This window comes from Chelonoidis abingdonii, chromosome 7 (genome assembly GCF_003597395.2).
Source record: "Chelonoidis abingdonii isolate Lonesome George chromosome 7, CheloAbing_2.0, whole genome shotgun sequence".
Classification (NCBI taxonomy): domain Eukaryota; kingdom Metazoa; phylum Chordata; order Testudines; family Testudinidae; genus Chelonoidis; species Chelonoidis abingdonii.
Genome location: NC_133775.1, coordinates 103,230,950 through 103,247,953, shown reverse-complemented (window position 1 = coordinate 103,247,953; position 17,004 = coordinate 103,230,950). Strand labels below are relative to the sequence as shown.

Sequence of the window (17,004 nt, the reverse complement as noted above, 5' to 3'; positions counted from 1 at the left end):
CATACACACTCCAGAGCTTAGCTGAGGGGCAGAGAGGCTTCCACATGCCAGCACTGTGTGGGGCTTTGGCACATGCAGGGCTCAGCTCCTCCTGGCCATCGCCCCGGGGCTGGAGGGTCTTTGCCTTTCCTGGGGCGCCGACCCAACCAGAGGTAGTTGGGGAAGGAAGGAGCCTGCCGGCCAGACTGTTAAACAGCTGAGAGCTCTGACAAGGGCTGGTTCCCTGCTTCTCTGGGAGTGGGTTGCACCCCTCTGGGGGCATATGGAGGAGCAGTGGGGCTGAAGGGGCAAAGCAGGCAGAGGACATTGAGAGGGGGAGCACATAAAGGGCCAATGGATGGGCAGCAGAGGTGATGTGTAACTGGCAGCTGCCTGGTACCTGCCTACACTCACCAGCCACTGCAGCTTGCAGTGCGCAGCCAGTGCCGGCCAGAAACCGGATCAGGATGGCCTGCTGGTCAAGAGCTGGCACGTAGCAGGGGCTGTGCTGATGGACCAGCAGAGGGAGTGGCCAGCCCAACGCACTGCAGCTTTACCCCGCTACCAGCCTTGCGCACACAACACTCTCATGGCTGGTGGGCGAGCAGCTAGTGAGCAGGGATATGGCCAGCAGCATGAACTGCCAATACTGATGGGGAGGGAAGACAGAAAATCTGGGACGATTTGCTGATTTTTTTAAGAAAGTCAGGACACCAGCAGGAAGGCTTAAATACAAGACTGTCCCTTTAAAAACAGGACGTCTGGTCACCCTAGTCATGGCAGCAGGGGTGGTGCAAGCTACCTGCTGGAAGCTTTGGTAAGTACTTGCGCCAGGGTCTATGCTGCTGCTACTTGCATTGCTATTTTCAGCCCTGCTAGCTTGACTGAAGCTAGTGCAAGTATTGTACAGTAACTCCCCCACTTAACCTCCTCTCACTTAAAGTTGTTTCAATCTTATGTCCCTGATCCATTACAGAACATGCTTGTTTAAAGTTGTGCAATGCTCTGCTATAATGTCATTTGGCTGCCTACTTTGTCCACAGCTGGCAGCCCCCCCACCCACCAGCAGACCCTGAGGATCAGCACCTTCCCCGTCCTCCCCACACCTTCTGCCCATGGCAATCAGCTGGTTTGCAGTGTTCAGGAGGGAGGAGCAAGGACTCAGCACACAGGCTCCACCTCCCTCCTGAATGCTACAAACCAGCTGACTGCCACGAGCAGAAGCGAAGACGTGGCATGCAGAGTAAAGGGGGTGTGGGGAGAAGAAGAGATGGGGACTTGGGGGGAAGGGGTGGCATGGGTGGGCGGGCTGAGGCTTAAGCCCCCTGCCCCTGGTGCTTGCAGAGTAGGGGAAGCTGCCGCTGCGCAATGTGCTTCTTTTAGCCTACAGCACCTTCAGCCTCCTTGTGTGCCTCATTGTCTGCAGTGCCAGTAGGCCGTGCCTGTGTGGGCACCTCCCAATGCTTCCCACTCAGCAACGATGACTGTAGTATTCAATTGTTTAAAACTTATACCTGTATTAAATTGCTTGTTTAAAATGTACATAATGCCTTTTGTCTGGCAAAAAAGTGTTTCCCTGGAACCTAACCCTTCCTATTTATATTAATTCTTATGGGGAAATTGGATTCACTTAAAGGCACATTTTTCAGGAACATAACTACAACGTTAAATGAGGAGTTACTGTACCTGAGCTGTAATCACACCTCCAAATACCATTTTTAGGGTATGTGTACACTGCAATGTGAGGTTAGATGAAGTGTTGTTGTAGCTGCATTGGTCCCAGGATATTAGAGAGATAAGGTGGGTGTGGTAATATCTTCTACTGGACCAACTTCAGATGGTGAGAGACAAGCTTTTGAACTTACACAAAGCTCTTTTTCAGGTAAGTTTCCCAGACCTACCCTTGGTTTAGGAGATGTTTATTTTAATTGGCAGCGCAACAAATTTCACCTAGGTTACCCAGGCTAGGTTTCTCTCTCACACACAGCCTTACCAGTTGTTAAAAAAAATAATTAGTAGTGCTACAAGTCATATTGGGTCCTCAGTTACACTTCTGCAAACCCAGGGCCTTTGAAGGAATTAAGTGTGTGTTATTAATGAGAACTTTAGTGTGACCAGATTTGGCCCTCGGAATAGGAAGGTAACAGATCCATCTTGGAGAACTGAAGCAAACATTACATTGGATTTAAGTTTCTCACACAGTCTTGACAGAATAGTGTTGACATTTAGAGATTCCAGGCTCTAAACATGATGAGGGTAAACAGGATGGAATGAAATATGTTGCTGTTATCTAGAAATTTCTATGAGGCTGGATTAACAGTGCATAAAGGGGTCACTTTGAAAGCTCTGAGAGCTGCACTAGTAACAATTTTAACCTTAAATTAATTAAAAAAAAAACCCCAAACCCCTGTTTTATACAAAGACTTCCCTAAGAGCTGCAAATTTTCTTTCATTAGATTCTTCAGGGTCTCTGGCCATTAATACATTCACAATTGCTTAATTACTCATGAGGATACTTCAGAAAACCAAATAGCCAAGTTTCTTGTGGAGAATTGCAACAAAAGAAAAGTAAGTTTTGATTATAACAAATACAGCTATTTTGGTAGAAAAATAAATAGTACAGCAGGTCTGAAATAAAAGTTTTAGCATCTTTGCCATTATAACAGAAGCAAAAAATTGTAGAGGAGCCAATTAGTTAAACAAATAGTATATTCCCCTTGAAAGCTTTTCTACTCACCAAATCAGAGCCTGGTGTTAGATAGACATGGAGTTGCAGGGATCTGTCTCCCAAACCCTTGTAGACTGCCACCATGCACAATTTGCCCTCGAGCTGAGAAGTATGTAGTTCAGACCCCTTTTGAAGCCGTAAAAGTTCAAACTAAACATTTCCCCCCCACCCCACATCCAAAGATCCTTCTGCCCCTCTAAGGTGCCAGTAAAGTTGCCTGTTCACCTCAACTCCTGGGGCCTGCAGATTTCTTTCATTGCCCCTCTGGCTGCAGCTGCCTCCCAGAACTTTCTCCTTGGAGGCCTTTCTTCCTAGCAGGCTTCCCCACTGTCTTCCCCCCTCAGGGATTCCATCAGCATCTCCCAGGGACCACCATGTATGTTACAGACCCTCTCTTCAGGCCTCCTACAGCAGCCTAACCTATCCCCTGTGGTTCTCCCCAGCCTAGCTTCACCAGGCCTTACCCTTTCCTGAGAAAGAAAACTTCCCATCTTCCTCTCATGACTAGATCTCCTCCCTCAGTGAGCTCTTTACTAGTCCACCCTGACCCTTTCACAGCTGGGATTAATAATTGTAAGTGAGTCACCAGATCAGGAGCAGCTGTGGGTTAACTGCTAGGTCTGAGGGGCAAGGCAGAGCCTGACTCCCCTCCAGGGCCGGCCAGCCAGTGACATCCCCCAAGAAATCACTTCTCAAAAAAAACCAGTAGACCAGAGGTTCCCAAACTGTGGGGCACACCCCCATAGCAGAGCACAGAGGAATGGGGGGGGGGGGCACAGCTGAGTCCCTGGCCTGCCACCATGCAGGGCAGGGCAGCGAGGGAGCACCAGGCAGCCCCACTCTGCTCCCAGCTCTACTCTGGCCCCGCCCCCGGCCCCACAGCGGGCCTTGCTGCACCCCAAACCTCAGCTTCTGGCTGCAGCTCCAGTCCTGGTCCCACTCCCAATCCCCAGCTGCAGCCCTAGCCTGGGCCTTCTTACTCCTGTCTGCATATCCCCCCGCCACCCCATGCCCTAGCCCCAGCCGGGGGGAGGCAACACAAACAGAGATTGGGGGGGTGGGGGTTTAGACCAGAAGAGACACGTATTAGCAAAGTTGTGTTGGGAGGCCTGCATTGTGCTCATTCAGACTGTGTGTGGATGTAACCTCCACAGTGTCAGTTGCAAGACTGGGGCCTGAACAAACAAAAATCACATAACCTTAATTTTGAATTACGTATGCACAAAAATTCCAGAATTTTGTTCAACATTAAAGTGTCAGTCATGTCAATTTAGGATTTGGTGAGCCATGCAGACAGCTACTACTCTTACCCATTTGATTACAAAATACACATAATGCTTTAGGAACCTGGCTCACTTATTCTGGAATAAAGGTTTTCATTTTCCATTTTCTCTAAACCACACAGAGGAGGCTGCAAGTTGCTCTTGAAAACAGCAGTGTTTTCATCAATGTTATTGTATCTTATTTGTCATTTATATCTTTTTAGTATTGAAATCTGATTGCACTACATTTAAGCTGTTGTATTAAAACTCAAAACTCAAAAACATGTTACACTTTGAAAAATAAATTACCCTAGAAATAAATAATCTGTTTTATTAGCAGAACTGTAACAAGCCAAAAAATAAACAACTTAAAAATAACTATAAAAGTTACATTAAGAAATTCATACAAATTAAACTTCTAAGTGATGTTTAGTAGCAGTTTTGTACTGGTCCTGACCAGATATAAAGTTTCACCTGTTAATTTTATTTCAGTAGTCCAGACACCAGTTTGTTTGGGTTCCATTTTTTATTGGCTAGCATAGCAGGCAGCAGATACAATAAGTGATTTAAAAATTTGATGCTGGTGTCTGCTTGCTCCGCCCACTCCCCCCCGATGCTAATTTTGTATCCTTCCGAAGTCTAGGACACTACCAAGAGAAGATGAAGCACCTTCTTTCGTCCCTAGGCCTAGGTCAAAGATTTCATAAAACATCAGTAATAAAAGACATTAGATGGAAGCTCAGAATCTGGCTTTCAGTAGGGTACCTTTTGAGAGCATCTGGCTTACTGCAACTCACCTAATTTAAGTGGTCATCGCTTCACCTAGGTCAGTGGAACACCACTGATTTACATTAGCTTCGATTCTAGTTCTGTATCTTTAATTCTGTCCAGCTTCATCAGGATCTCTTCTCGTAGACCTAAGCCTTTAAACTTATACAGTGCTCTCCTCACTGCCCTCATCTGGTTTGTAAGCATGTCCTAGTTACATGGCCTACTCAACCCTAAAAGCAGCAGAGAATCCTGTGGCACCTTATAGACTAACAGACGTAACAACCATGTCTGTTAGCAGAGAATCCTGTGGCACCTTATAGACTAACAGACATGGTTGTTACGTCTGTTAGTCTATAAGGTGCCACAGGATTCTCTGCTGCTTTTACAGATCCAGACTAACACGGCTACCCCTCTGATACTCAACCCTAGGCTGCCTTCAGATGGGATACAAAGTCAATCCAGATGCACAAGTTTTGTGCCTTTTTGTAGCTATAATCTTACTTTGGGGAAAGGGATAGCTCAGTGGTTTGAGCATTGGCCTACTAAACCCTGGGTTGTGAGCTCAATCCTTGAGGGGCCATCTAGGGCAAAATTAGTTCTTGGTCTTGCTAGTGAAGGCAAGGGGCTGGACTCAATGAACTTTCAGGGGCCCTTCCAGCTCTGTGAGATAGCCTAGGAGTGATCAAAGTGGAGATATACCTAATCAAAGTGGAGATATACCTAGCACAGATCTAATGCTGCACTGCCAAGAAACCATCTCCCTTCTATCATCAGCCCTATATTCTGAGAAATGGAAGATCTTCAGGAGAACCTGCTATCTAGTTAATGGTATCCCAGGCAGTGAACTTATAAGGCTACCCACTCACTCCAGGGTGAGAGAGCTCCTGAGATACCAAAAGGGGAGAGTACCTGTCCCAGCTTACCTTATCAGTTGCATACCTATGACTTGCATGCACTGTACCTCTCCTGCATCAGAGCATACACCAGGGTAGTACCAAGACTGCTTGCACAAACCTGTTGCATGAATCTCTGCCCTGGAACCTGCGTATAGGATCTGTTTGTACATAAAGCCCTAAGGGAAATTGCCTGGTTAAAGTTCTCATTCATAGCACCAAAATCTTGCAAACTGTACAGGCTCAGTGGTGTGAGCATATTATTGTATTTTGGGCAATTTGTTGCTCTTTCCAAGGACACTATCACTCATGTTGCAGGCTTAAAACAGATACATTTGGTGCTGCTGCTGCTGCTTGATGCCTCCTGAGGCACAAACCAAACCAACCAACCAACAAAATCCAACCCAAACAAACAACTTCTGCTGGTGATTATTTTTGCCCTCAGCTATGCCAAAAGGATGGAGAGAGGAAGCCAAAGCAGAAATGGGTCTGTGGTGACTGTAGCAGTAGAGACCCAACTCAATGTTTACACGAATTCTTTATGCCTACTGCACTTGGCTGACAGACACATCCCTGTAGTTCTTTTGTATGCTACCGCTTACTGCATTACTGGCCTAATCTGTCTTGTTTAATCTGAACTGTTTTAAAATGGCGTGGTGTTGAGATATGGGGTTGTGGTGCAGCCTCTCAGAGTCAGGGGCAAGCTTCAGAGTTCTGATCTGGAGTTGAATTTCCACTAAGTCTGGCGGAGTTGGTATTCATGGCTTTGATTTGTGAATCTCCAGCGTAAAAGATGTGAATCAGTGTCTAGCTTGTCGAATTACAATACAAAAGTCTCTACAGGATTGTAAAGTTTCCTGTATTTTTCAGTTTTGTGTTCCAACTATTCTAAATTTCCTTTAACTATTCATACAACGTTATGAAGCATTTATAAATAAAAATGTTAAACATAAATTACACTGCAAAAACGTTTGAAACAGATATTGAATTTATTGGTCAGCTATGAGTAGGAAAATACATTGGTAAAGAAAAAAAGAAGACCCTGTATATAAATATAATACTAGCTAGTTAAAATTTGACCAAGAAGAAAGTTCCACTGAAGAGAACAGTAAAAGCCCTTGTTTACCATCAGACCATATTCAGTTTCCCCCTTTATCTTATTGAAGAGCTGCCTATTGACAAATGCAACATTCTTTGAGCTTAGTGCAGATAATGTGCTGGTTTTTGTTAAATGAATGGTAAACAAGAGTTAGTCCAGTGCATTACACTTTATACAGAAGTACTGTGAATAAAAGACTAAGATATTCTTCTATTTTAGACACTACTTAAACATACCAAGACATTTAAGTGTCAAAATTTATGCAAACAAAAAAGAATAGCAGTTAACATATACTAAAAATACTGTATAAGGCTGGATGAAAAAGGACTAATTAAGAAGTAAATTGAAACAGTCATAAGTTTTACAGTGTGATTTGTTTCTTTTAAATGGGGCTGTAATTATTGTTTTTTATGTGGGGTTTTTGTTTTTTTTTGCTGCATGGCTAAAATGCAAATTTGATACCTTAAGCTACTTTTCTAAGCTTGCATCGTAGAAGAACTTACAATCTCTTTTGTTAGAATTAGACCAGAGATGTATGCAACTGTATTCTTAACTCAAAATCAGTTTTATTGTCAAAATGCTAGCCATATTTAATTTGTTGAAGTCACCGAAGGGACAAAATAATTACAAACATCTCCTAGTGGTTTTTCTTTGCCTACTTCTGATAAATGTTAAAATTGCAATCTGTATATCAATGTTTTGTATTTGTTTCCACTTCTTTAAAGTATACCCCAAATTAAATTTAGATGCACAGAATTCTTTTGTACGTGTAAATAATTACCAAAGTTGTGGCAAACCATACTTGAGATTTTCACCAAATGGTCAAAAAAGATGGCCCCAAAATATCTGGTCTAACTTGAATGAAACACCTCAACCCAGTGTTCTATGATTTTTATGTTACGTACTTTTACAACAACACTGAAGGTACATTATGGCAACATCTAAAGCCACCTTAAAAGTATTGCAAGTAACCATTTTATGTCAGAGTTTATGATGCAAAGATGTTGCATTTTGTAAATAAAGATGGTTTATTGCATTATTTTGTTTATGTTGCAATTGAAAACTGTGACATTTGAGTGAGATTAGTTTAACACAGGAAAATATTTTAAATTTAACAAGTTTACATCAGTCCCGTATTGGCGCATCTGATCTCTTCCCATATGTTAAAAAATTTCTCCTTCAGTAGGCTTCAGAGACAAAGTTTTTAGGGATGTCTACATGTTCAATGCCGCAATGGCACAGCTGTACCAATGCAGCTGCACCGCTGCAGTGTGTCTGGGGAAGACGCTCTAACCAATGGGAGAGAGGTCTCCCGTCAGTATAATAAAACCACCTCCATGAATGGCAGAAGCTAATGACATAGTGCTGTGCACACGAGCGCTTATTTCGGTGTAACTTACTCGGGCGGTGGTTTATTCACACCTCTAGCGACATAAGTTATGCCAAAGTATGCGGTAATGTAGACGTAGCCTTAGCGTCTGACTCAAAACCCACTGAAGTCAGTAGGAATCTCTTCACTACATTCAGTGGGCTTTAGATCAGACCCTACAGGATTAGTCTAAAAGATGGAGAAAAGTCGTTCAAACTGACCCATAGACTGCAGTGTGTCCAGGGAAGAGCAATTGTGTCTTCAACACACAAAAGAGCCATAATGTTTTAATAGGCTGCCATAAATTCAAATATAGCTAAAAAACTACCAAATACAGGTGAAAAGGTATTGTGTAAAGCTCAAACCTTTTGAATCTAAACGAGTGCACTCAAGCTCCAGCATGTATTAAAGTAAATTATTTCCCAGAAATACAAAATGAGTAAGTGCTTCCCTTCCCCTTCCGTAAAGCTTTCTGGACTTATTATATAATCCAGATCAGGAAAAAAAAAATAGGTTTGCTCAGTTTGACAAGCTAAATTGGCTCATCATCACTGGAAATTGTCATGATGCACATTATCAACACGTTGTTAAGGAAACATGGGTAAAACACCTTTTATTCACACTTTACAAAAAACAAAATAAAAAAACAAACAAACAGAAAAAAATAACACTAAGCATTAAATCTACTACATCAATACTACCAGCATTTCAATGTACTGATTATAAATTGGACATGTTTGGTGTTTGCACAACAAAAAAACAAAACAACAAAATCAGGTCCCAGACAAGGATTCAAGATCAAGACTTTTCCTACTGAAATTTAAAACACACATTTTGTAGATCAGAACTATTTGTAATTTTATTTCTATTTTAAAACAGAATGGTTTTAGCACATTTAAGTGCTGACAATTTTCTCTTAATAAAATTTTGAATCATTATTACCTAACTCATTCTCTATACAAAAATTTATAATATTCAGAAGTTTTTCGTAGTGCTCAATGTCCTTTTGCTTCCCTGCCTGCAGTTGAAACAAAAGCAGTTAGACCAAGCTTCCTTTCTCTCTCTTTTAATTACATTGATTTTTGAAAGTGTATTAGTTAAGGAGGAGCGGATAAATTCTCCCTTTTATTAGTCCAAGTTAAATTCATTAGGTGTTTTATACTTGGCTTTATGACACTAATGGCACTATGAAGGTACACTATTTAACTTCAGTCTTGCTTGACACTTTAAAATATGACTTGGTCACTTTAAAAATGATCTGAAGAATTATCTTAGGAACCTGTACTGAAAATGTATCTAATTTACACTGCTTCATAAACAGAAAATGTAATTTTTTTCTTCAAGGAATGATACGGTCTCTGAGACTGAGGAACACACTTAAACTGAAAAGGATTCACATGATAGTATTTCTTTGTGAAAAAAATAGCACTGTGCGATGACACTGAAAGAAGCAGTGCTTAGGTATTAGAAGCTATGAACTGTGTACTCATAATCTGAACATGTTCAAAAAGTGTGTATCCAATGCTTCAAGAGGAAATAAAGATGCCACAGCTTATACAAAAGTATCTTCATAAAATTTTCACAAGTGTTAACATTATTTAAAAAATATAAAAGAGGATGCACAGATTTTCTCTGCATGCACAGGCAGTGCTAGTTGAGAACAAATTTAAGCAGGCACAGTGCAGATAGGACAAATAGCATTTAAAATAAAAATTAAGAAGCTGTACACAAGCATCCCTAATTTTACTTCAAAAATCAGAGATAAAAATATTAGAATGCACACACATCAACAACAACTTTCAGTCCATACAGACCTACTCATCATTCACTGCTTAGTTTGTCTGTTCTGTGAGAACTTTATGGTTTTTCTTTTTAAATGAAAAAGACAAATGCATATATTTAGTTAAGAAATTTGCCAATATTTTACAGATTTAGATTTAAAAAGCGATGTTCTCAACTGAAAATAAAAGTAGTACAAAAGGGCTAACAAAACCCTAACAAGTGCAAATCATTAGCAGAGAAAGCCTGTTGCAACTTCTTTTACAAGCTGGCCTTTATAACACATGAAAACAGATAAAAATTTAGCCTTAGTTTACAATACAATCATTTTCCAAATCTGATTTTTTTAAAGTACAAAATCTCATAAATCAGGTCTTCTGTTGTTCATATACAATCAATAAAGGCTAAATTCAAATTCTATATTTTACAAGCAAGTCTGAAAAAGGAGGGAGTGAAGTACGGAAGAATGTTCTTGATGTTACTACTGGCCTCAAAAAAGTAGTGCTACAGATATCTGTGCAAAGAGAATATATTGTATAACAATTCTCTATTTCAAGGCATGAATGTGTTATGTTGGATAGAGAAGAAACAGGATGATTAATTGTAACAAATTAAAGAAAAGTGCATATGCACCAATTCCTGTTTAACAGTATATAAAGTACACTGGGCTCAGAATTGTGTCTGTTGATAGCACCTGGCTTTTACTATGTCTTTATCAAATAATTAGATTTAAAATTAAGATCATTAAGAAAAAATCCCTGTTGGCCATACCTCACTCCTCTATATTCAGATTTTACAATTTTACAAGTTAGACTGAGGTTGCCCTCTAAGTTGTACTTGACTACCTCCTGCCAGGGAGATGGATTCCATTTACCGGGGGCAGGAAAGGCAGCAAAAGCTCCAGTTGTGCAAAAAGTGAGAAGTGGTCCGAAGGGATGAGTGGGTGTGGACAGCCACTTATATTGTTCTCTATTAACCAATGATGATCCAAAGGTCCAAGAATGCCAAGTATATTCAGCTGAGGTTTAGAGTAGAAGATGTAGTCAATAATACCCTGAAATAGGAAGGGAAAAGAAGTGTTTTAGTGTACCATCCTTTGGCCAAATGACAACATTTAAGTACAGTATTACAGATACCTTTTCAGATACTTATTCGAAGCCAAATAGCTAGGAAGTGGCACTATCTCTTCCCTGTGGTACAGTTTGCTCCACTACTTCTGTCTCCCCTTTATGGTCTGTTCTAAGAGTTGCCCACTATGGTTCAGGGAAGACTAGTGTCTACTGGGACCTCGGTGACTTCTCCTTTCCTTTTTGTGGTAATTTCATTTCAGACATCCCCCACCCACTTGTTTAAGAGGGACTTCCAAACCATTACAGATCTGGAGGTGATTAGTCTCTGGGGAGAGTACTCTTCTCCTTCCTTGCTCTTGCAGACTGCATTTTAAAACACTGAAATTGGAACCGCCACCTTAGGATGAGGGTCTTGAAACTGACCTGTGCAGTCTTCAGTGCCGTTTTGCCATAATGTGTTGTGATAATCAGTATGTTGGAGAGGAAGAGGTTGGCTACTTCTTATTAATGTTTTGTTTAAGACATTGCGAATGACTATTGCTACAGGCTCTTCATTGCTTTCATTTGGCATTAAGAGCTAAATACAGGTCTCATTAACATCAATGACGAAACTCCTTCTGATGTTAGTGGGACAAGAATTTAGCGATAACGAAATTAAGGATACAACACAATTATTAGTCATTGCTCTGCTATTCCAATTCAAATTCAGAATGTTTCCAGTTATCCAGCATTAGCCAACTATTACAATTAGACACTTGATACCTTCCTATAGCACCAAGGGCTTCTAATCTCTCTCTAGAATATCATCAAATATCTTTTGATTAGAAGTAATACACTAGTGTCACGCTATTTTCTATAACAAGGATTTTGTTCTTAATTTGTCTCAAAGACAATTGTTCCTATTGTCTCTAGGTAAAACTGCAGTCATATTCAAAGCAGGGAAACAATGCAGCCTAATAATGGGATCATTAGGAAAGGGACAGATGATAAGACAGAAAATATATTGCCGCTATATAAATTCATGGTATGTCTATATCTCCAATACTGCGTGCAGATCTGGTCGCCCTATCTCAAAAGATATATTGGAACTGGAAAAGGTGCAGAAAAGGACAAAAATGATTAGGGGTATGGAACAGTTTCCACATGAGGAGAGATTATTAAGACTGGGACTTTTCACCTTGGAAAAGAGATGACTAAGTGGGGGAATACAATAGAGGTCTATAAAATCATGACTGGGTGGAGAAAGTAAATAATGAAGTGTTATTTACTCCTCATAACACAAGAACTAAGGGTCACCAAATGAAATTAATAGGCAGCCGGTTTAAAAACAAACAAAAGTATTTTTTCACATAACACACAGTCAATCTGTGGAACTCTTTGCCGGAGGATGTTGTGAAGGCCAAGACTATAATAGGGTTCAAAAAAGAAATAGGTAAACTCATGGAGGATAGGTCCATCAATGGCTATTAGCCAGGATGGGCAGGAATGCAAAACCATGCTCTGAAGTATCCCTAACCTCTGTTTGCCAGAATCTGGGAATGCATGACAGAGGATACTTGATGAATACCTGTTCTGTTCATTCACTCTAAAGCTCTGGCATTGGCCACTGTTGGAAGATAGGACACTGGGCTAGATGGACCATTGGTCTGACCCAGTATGGCCGTTCTTATGTTTCTTATCACCAAGAAACACATCCCTTAAACTACGTAAGGGAATATTAGTTAAAAATGATTCTTACTAATTATTGTCACCATTTCTCCATGAATTGTTAGGAGCAAGGCAAGGAAATTACCAGAAGGCCCCAATGCTCAACCACACATTCTTATTTTGTTAGGGATAAGGTATTGCTGTTGCTTCTGCTCCAAGAATGGAGAAACTTAAAAGGCTTGTATGTAAAACATTCAATAAATGCTCAACCGAGGGGTCTCAAGCCACATCAGAGTTGAAGAGAACCATCTTTGCTTTCCCTGAGTAAGGAAGTGTTGATAATTTTCCACATTGCAACAAAGCAGGGGAACAATGCAGAGAAGTGGGCAGTTATTTAATAACATGGTTTCATTCAGACGATTAAACACCCCATGTTCTCCTTTTAGTTAGTTGGGATAATTAAAAAATATGTCCCATAACACCCTAACGGTGCTTCCTGTTTATAAAAAAGAACAAACATCCAAGACCCAAGAAATTATTACTTGCAAATAGGAAACAGTAATTGTGATTTCTATTATGATGAAAGAATTAGTGATTTCTGGTTCATTGTATTTTTAAATGTAAGTTTGTAAAACTAACCATCAGAGGCGGCAACCCCAGGGAGGCTGGAGGGTTCATGGCTCTTCCCACTCCAAGCTACCACACCCCACGATCTGGGGCTGTTGGACCCCTTGGAACATTGGCCCTGCAACCCCTTTCCCCCCATCCCCCTGCCTCCAAGGACCAGGGCTTGGTGGTGCCACTCTGTTTCTGCCTGGATGCCATGATCAGAACCGACAAGGTAATGGCCAGGCCCGACCTGAGCACCTGCCCAGCACTGGCAGCTCCCGAGCCCTTCCGTTGTTCCCTGGCAAGGTGTGCCTGCAAGGCATGCCAGGGTGGGTGATGGGGGCAAGGATGCCAGGTGACCAGCTCATAGCACTCAACAGGCTACTGAGGCAGAGGGTGTCGGGGGGGGGGGGAGGAGAAGGAGAGGGGGAGAGCTGGCTATGGCACCTTTCTGGCCCCTTCATCCTATTGCTGGCCCTGGTTCCTGCTAAGGCGAGGGACTGTGCACTCCCCAAGGGCCCCTCCCCCTGACGGACTTGTGTGAATAGTAGGCCGCAGTGCCTATTGCACCTGCACATGTGGGCCTCAGGGAAAAAAAGTTTGGGAACCCTGCTAAAACATAGCAAAATTCTCACCTTGAAGTCAAATGTGTAATTTGTGTAAGGCATTAGGCCATTCTCATAGGCACTCTTCAACTTGAAACCATGCGTAATCCTTCCATTCGTTGTTCCATTTTTCCCATTACAACTAAAGTTGGTAAGACTTTCATTGTATCTCAGTTCCTTAAAATCTTTATGGTTTGTTTCCACGCCACCAGTGCTCAAATATTCAACAACACCTATTAAGAAGGGCATGGGGGGGGGGGGGAAAGGGGTATGAACTTACGCATTTAGTTAATAGGTTTATGCAAACAAACTGCTACTTTCATTCAATGATTGTGTCTGGACCTTAAACAAGCAACAAGTTAAATGCATACAGTCAATATAACTTCTATAACATATTCAAAGACTTTCTATTTTAGTGCCATGCCGTACACTAAGAGCAAGCATCAGTCAATTAAAGGCACACTCTTTGACAGAATTATCTACAAGATTAAACAAGATCCAAGGTGACTGAAAAAGTAAAAAACATCGGCAAAAGGCAATGAGCAGCTTCCTCTCACCCATACTTTCTGTTGGTGCTCAAATTCCATCCCTGCTTCACCACTGAAAGTAGCCTTGTTGCAGTTTCTCAGCCTGCCCCTCAGCTCTCACTAATCAACAGACTGATGACACAACTAGGTTACCCTCAAAGTGAGAGGAATGACTTTTCTGAAGACAGATTGAAAACAGGTCTGAAAGCTTGATGCCAATTGACATATTACCTCTTGAGATTTGGGACTCTGCTCCAAGGCAGATATTTGGCACCATCCTTGTTCCTGCTTGAGGTAAGCACTACTTGTTGCACTAGCCATTGGCAATGATACCCTCCTTGCCTTCCCTAGCCATGCTAGACCAGGTTCACAGAGGTCCTCAGCACCTACAGCTCCCACCGACTTCTGCTGGCGTTGTGGATGCTGAGCATCTTCAGAGAAAGTCAGGCTTATTAATGACTGGCCGATGCCCAAGGAAACAACAGGAGAGAAGAAAGGTTCCTTGGGCACTTTTCCTTGTGTGTGTATATCTCCCAAGGGTCAGACAGAATCTCACCCATAAAACGTTAACTAAAAAGCACGCAAAGATCAGAGGGTGTCCTTAAGGTTGGAAAAACTCTATACATTAGCAAGTAGAAGAAAGGAAGGGTCCAATATTATCATGCATTTGCTAGCATGTGCATTGTACATGAAGTATCTGAAGGTTTATATTTCAATGGTTCTGGACTGCTTAAGCAGCAGAAAGTAGGGTTCTGTGGAGATTATTTTAAGCAGGAGAATTTACAATCTCACACTTTTAAAGTGTTATATTGCTATGGGAAACATAATAAAGCTTTCAATTAGAGGTAAGAGATATTTAGTACCCTATAGTCAATAAGGTCACAGATGAAATTACTGAGGGAATTCTGTGCCAAAAAATTAAAAATTCTGTATACAATATTTTAAAATGGTGGAGCTTAGCAGGTCCAGGGGGTTCCATGTGGGGAGGCTTGGTATGGGGGTGTGTGTCTGGATGCACAAGGGTTGGGCGAATAGGAGAGCAGCTCCCCATACAGTGACCCCTCTCTTGACAGCTGAAGATGATGGGGTCAGGAGGAAGCCAGGGAAGGTTTCCGGGGGTGGATCTGACCCAGCCCTGGCCCTGGCTACGCCATACAGGGGAAGTGTACTCTTCCCCCACCCCCAGCACAGGGGAGGAGCCACCAGCTAGGGCATCCCCAGCCCCAGGTAAGCAGGTGGGGCTGTGGAGAAGCAGGTGCAGGGGTGGTAGGGCACGGAGGGCGGGAGGTGGTGAGGGTGTGGTGAGGCTCAATAGGGTGCGGGGCATCGGTGGCGGGGGGCTGTCTGGGTATGGGTAGGTCTGTATGCACTGGAGTTGGACAGACACAGGATGGGTCTGACCTGGCACCAGTTGGGGTGTCTCAAGCCCCTTCTCCCCGCACAGTGATTTACCTCTCTGCCATCTGCTCAGGGTGCCAGAAACCACACACCTGTGCTGCTGGGGAGGGGCATGTGACCGCTTTTGTGGTTTCCCTTTGCTTTCCCATTATTTTCTGTGGGGATGCAAAGAAATCTGCAGGAGGACATGAATTCTGCGCACATGCAGTGGGGCAGAATCCCTCTAGGACTATAATGGAGTAGTTTTATCATCTCTTGACTCCCTACTAGACACAATACTTTTTTTATCTTAAAATCTCATGCATCTTATGTTTTTACACTGAAAATATTTTCTTTTAAAAAGGAAGACGTTTGAATTTCAATTCATAAACCTCTTACATTTTGTTCTAAAAAAATAAACTTGCTGTTCTTACCAGAATCTGGCAGAGAATTGAGATCTGCACACAGTACAAGTGGAATGGTTCCCAGTTCTCCCGAAAGTCCAGGTTTGAGGTTACGAGAGGCTTTATCAATAATGTTCTTTACTTCAGAGAGGAACATCATAGTCTGAACCAGCTTCACATCAGAATACTCAGGGTCCCAGTGCATATGTGCATTAGCTACAAGAACTAGCTGCTTCTCCATCCCAAGTTGTGGCTTTCCAGCTAAAATTGGAAGTGAAATATTTATCGTTGCTGTTTCTGCAACAGATACAGCTAATGACTACTAGATGGCTTGTATTATAACCAAAAAATGATTTTTATGAAGTGACAGATTTGAAACAGGGTTGATGCTAAGTTTGGCCAACCTTAAAATAGAAGCACGTGGGTGTGTGGGGAATGTCACTGGAAGGGATTTTTAAAAAGTTTTAAGCTAAACCTATTTCTTTATTGACAAGAAAGTAAGAGGGTTTCCTTTATTGGCTGTGCAGTCGCAATTTAACTGGTTACAGATACTTCCGACACCGAGCTAACATCCGATGAAGGACCAAAAACAAGAATGAGATGGTACAATTAAATTCTGCAAGTTTGGAAATGCCATTACTATTAATACATAATCATGTAGAAAACCAATGCACAGTATATTATTTTTTAAATTACAGTATTTTCTCCATTACACTGGTCTACTATTTTTGAGAAGCTATCTGCTTCAGAGATAAAATGTGATATTTATTATGTATTCTGATGTGCTGAATTCAAATATGACAATTAAAACAACTGATTGGCTACTGTTTCTAAGATATTTAAGTTTTTACATTTTATGTCTATGTATATTGTGTAGATAGTAGA

The 17,004-nt window shown here is 41.7% G+C and overlaps 1 protein-coding gene across 4 annotated transcripts in view; it reads right to left on the bottom strand.

Annotated features, from left to right (window-relative positions):
• Positions 1-6,603: 6,603 nt before the first annotated feature.
• The window catches only part of CNOT6 (CCR4-NOT transcription complex subunit 6), a 49,561-nt gene continuing 39,160 nt past the window's right edge, over positions 6,604-17,004 (bottom strand). For all 4 annotated transcript variants that reach the window (XM_032802309.2, XM_032802317.2, XM_032802333.2 and 1 more), the window contains 3 exons: positions 16,150-16,380; positions 13,842-14,044; positions 6,604-10,934 (listed from right to left, as the gene is read on the bottom strand). In XM_032802309.2, the coding sequence (XP_032658200.1) occupies positions 10,722-10,934; positions 13,842-14,044; positions 16,150-16,380 (647 nt within the window). In that variant the 3' untranslated portion in view covers positions 6,604-10,721. The remainder of the gene's footprint in view (positions 10,935-13,841; positions 14,045-16,149; positions 16,381-17,004) is intronic.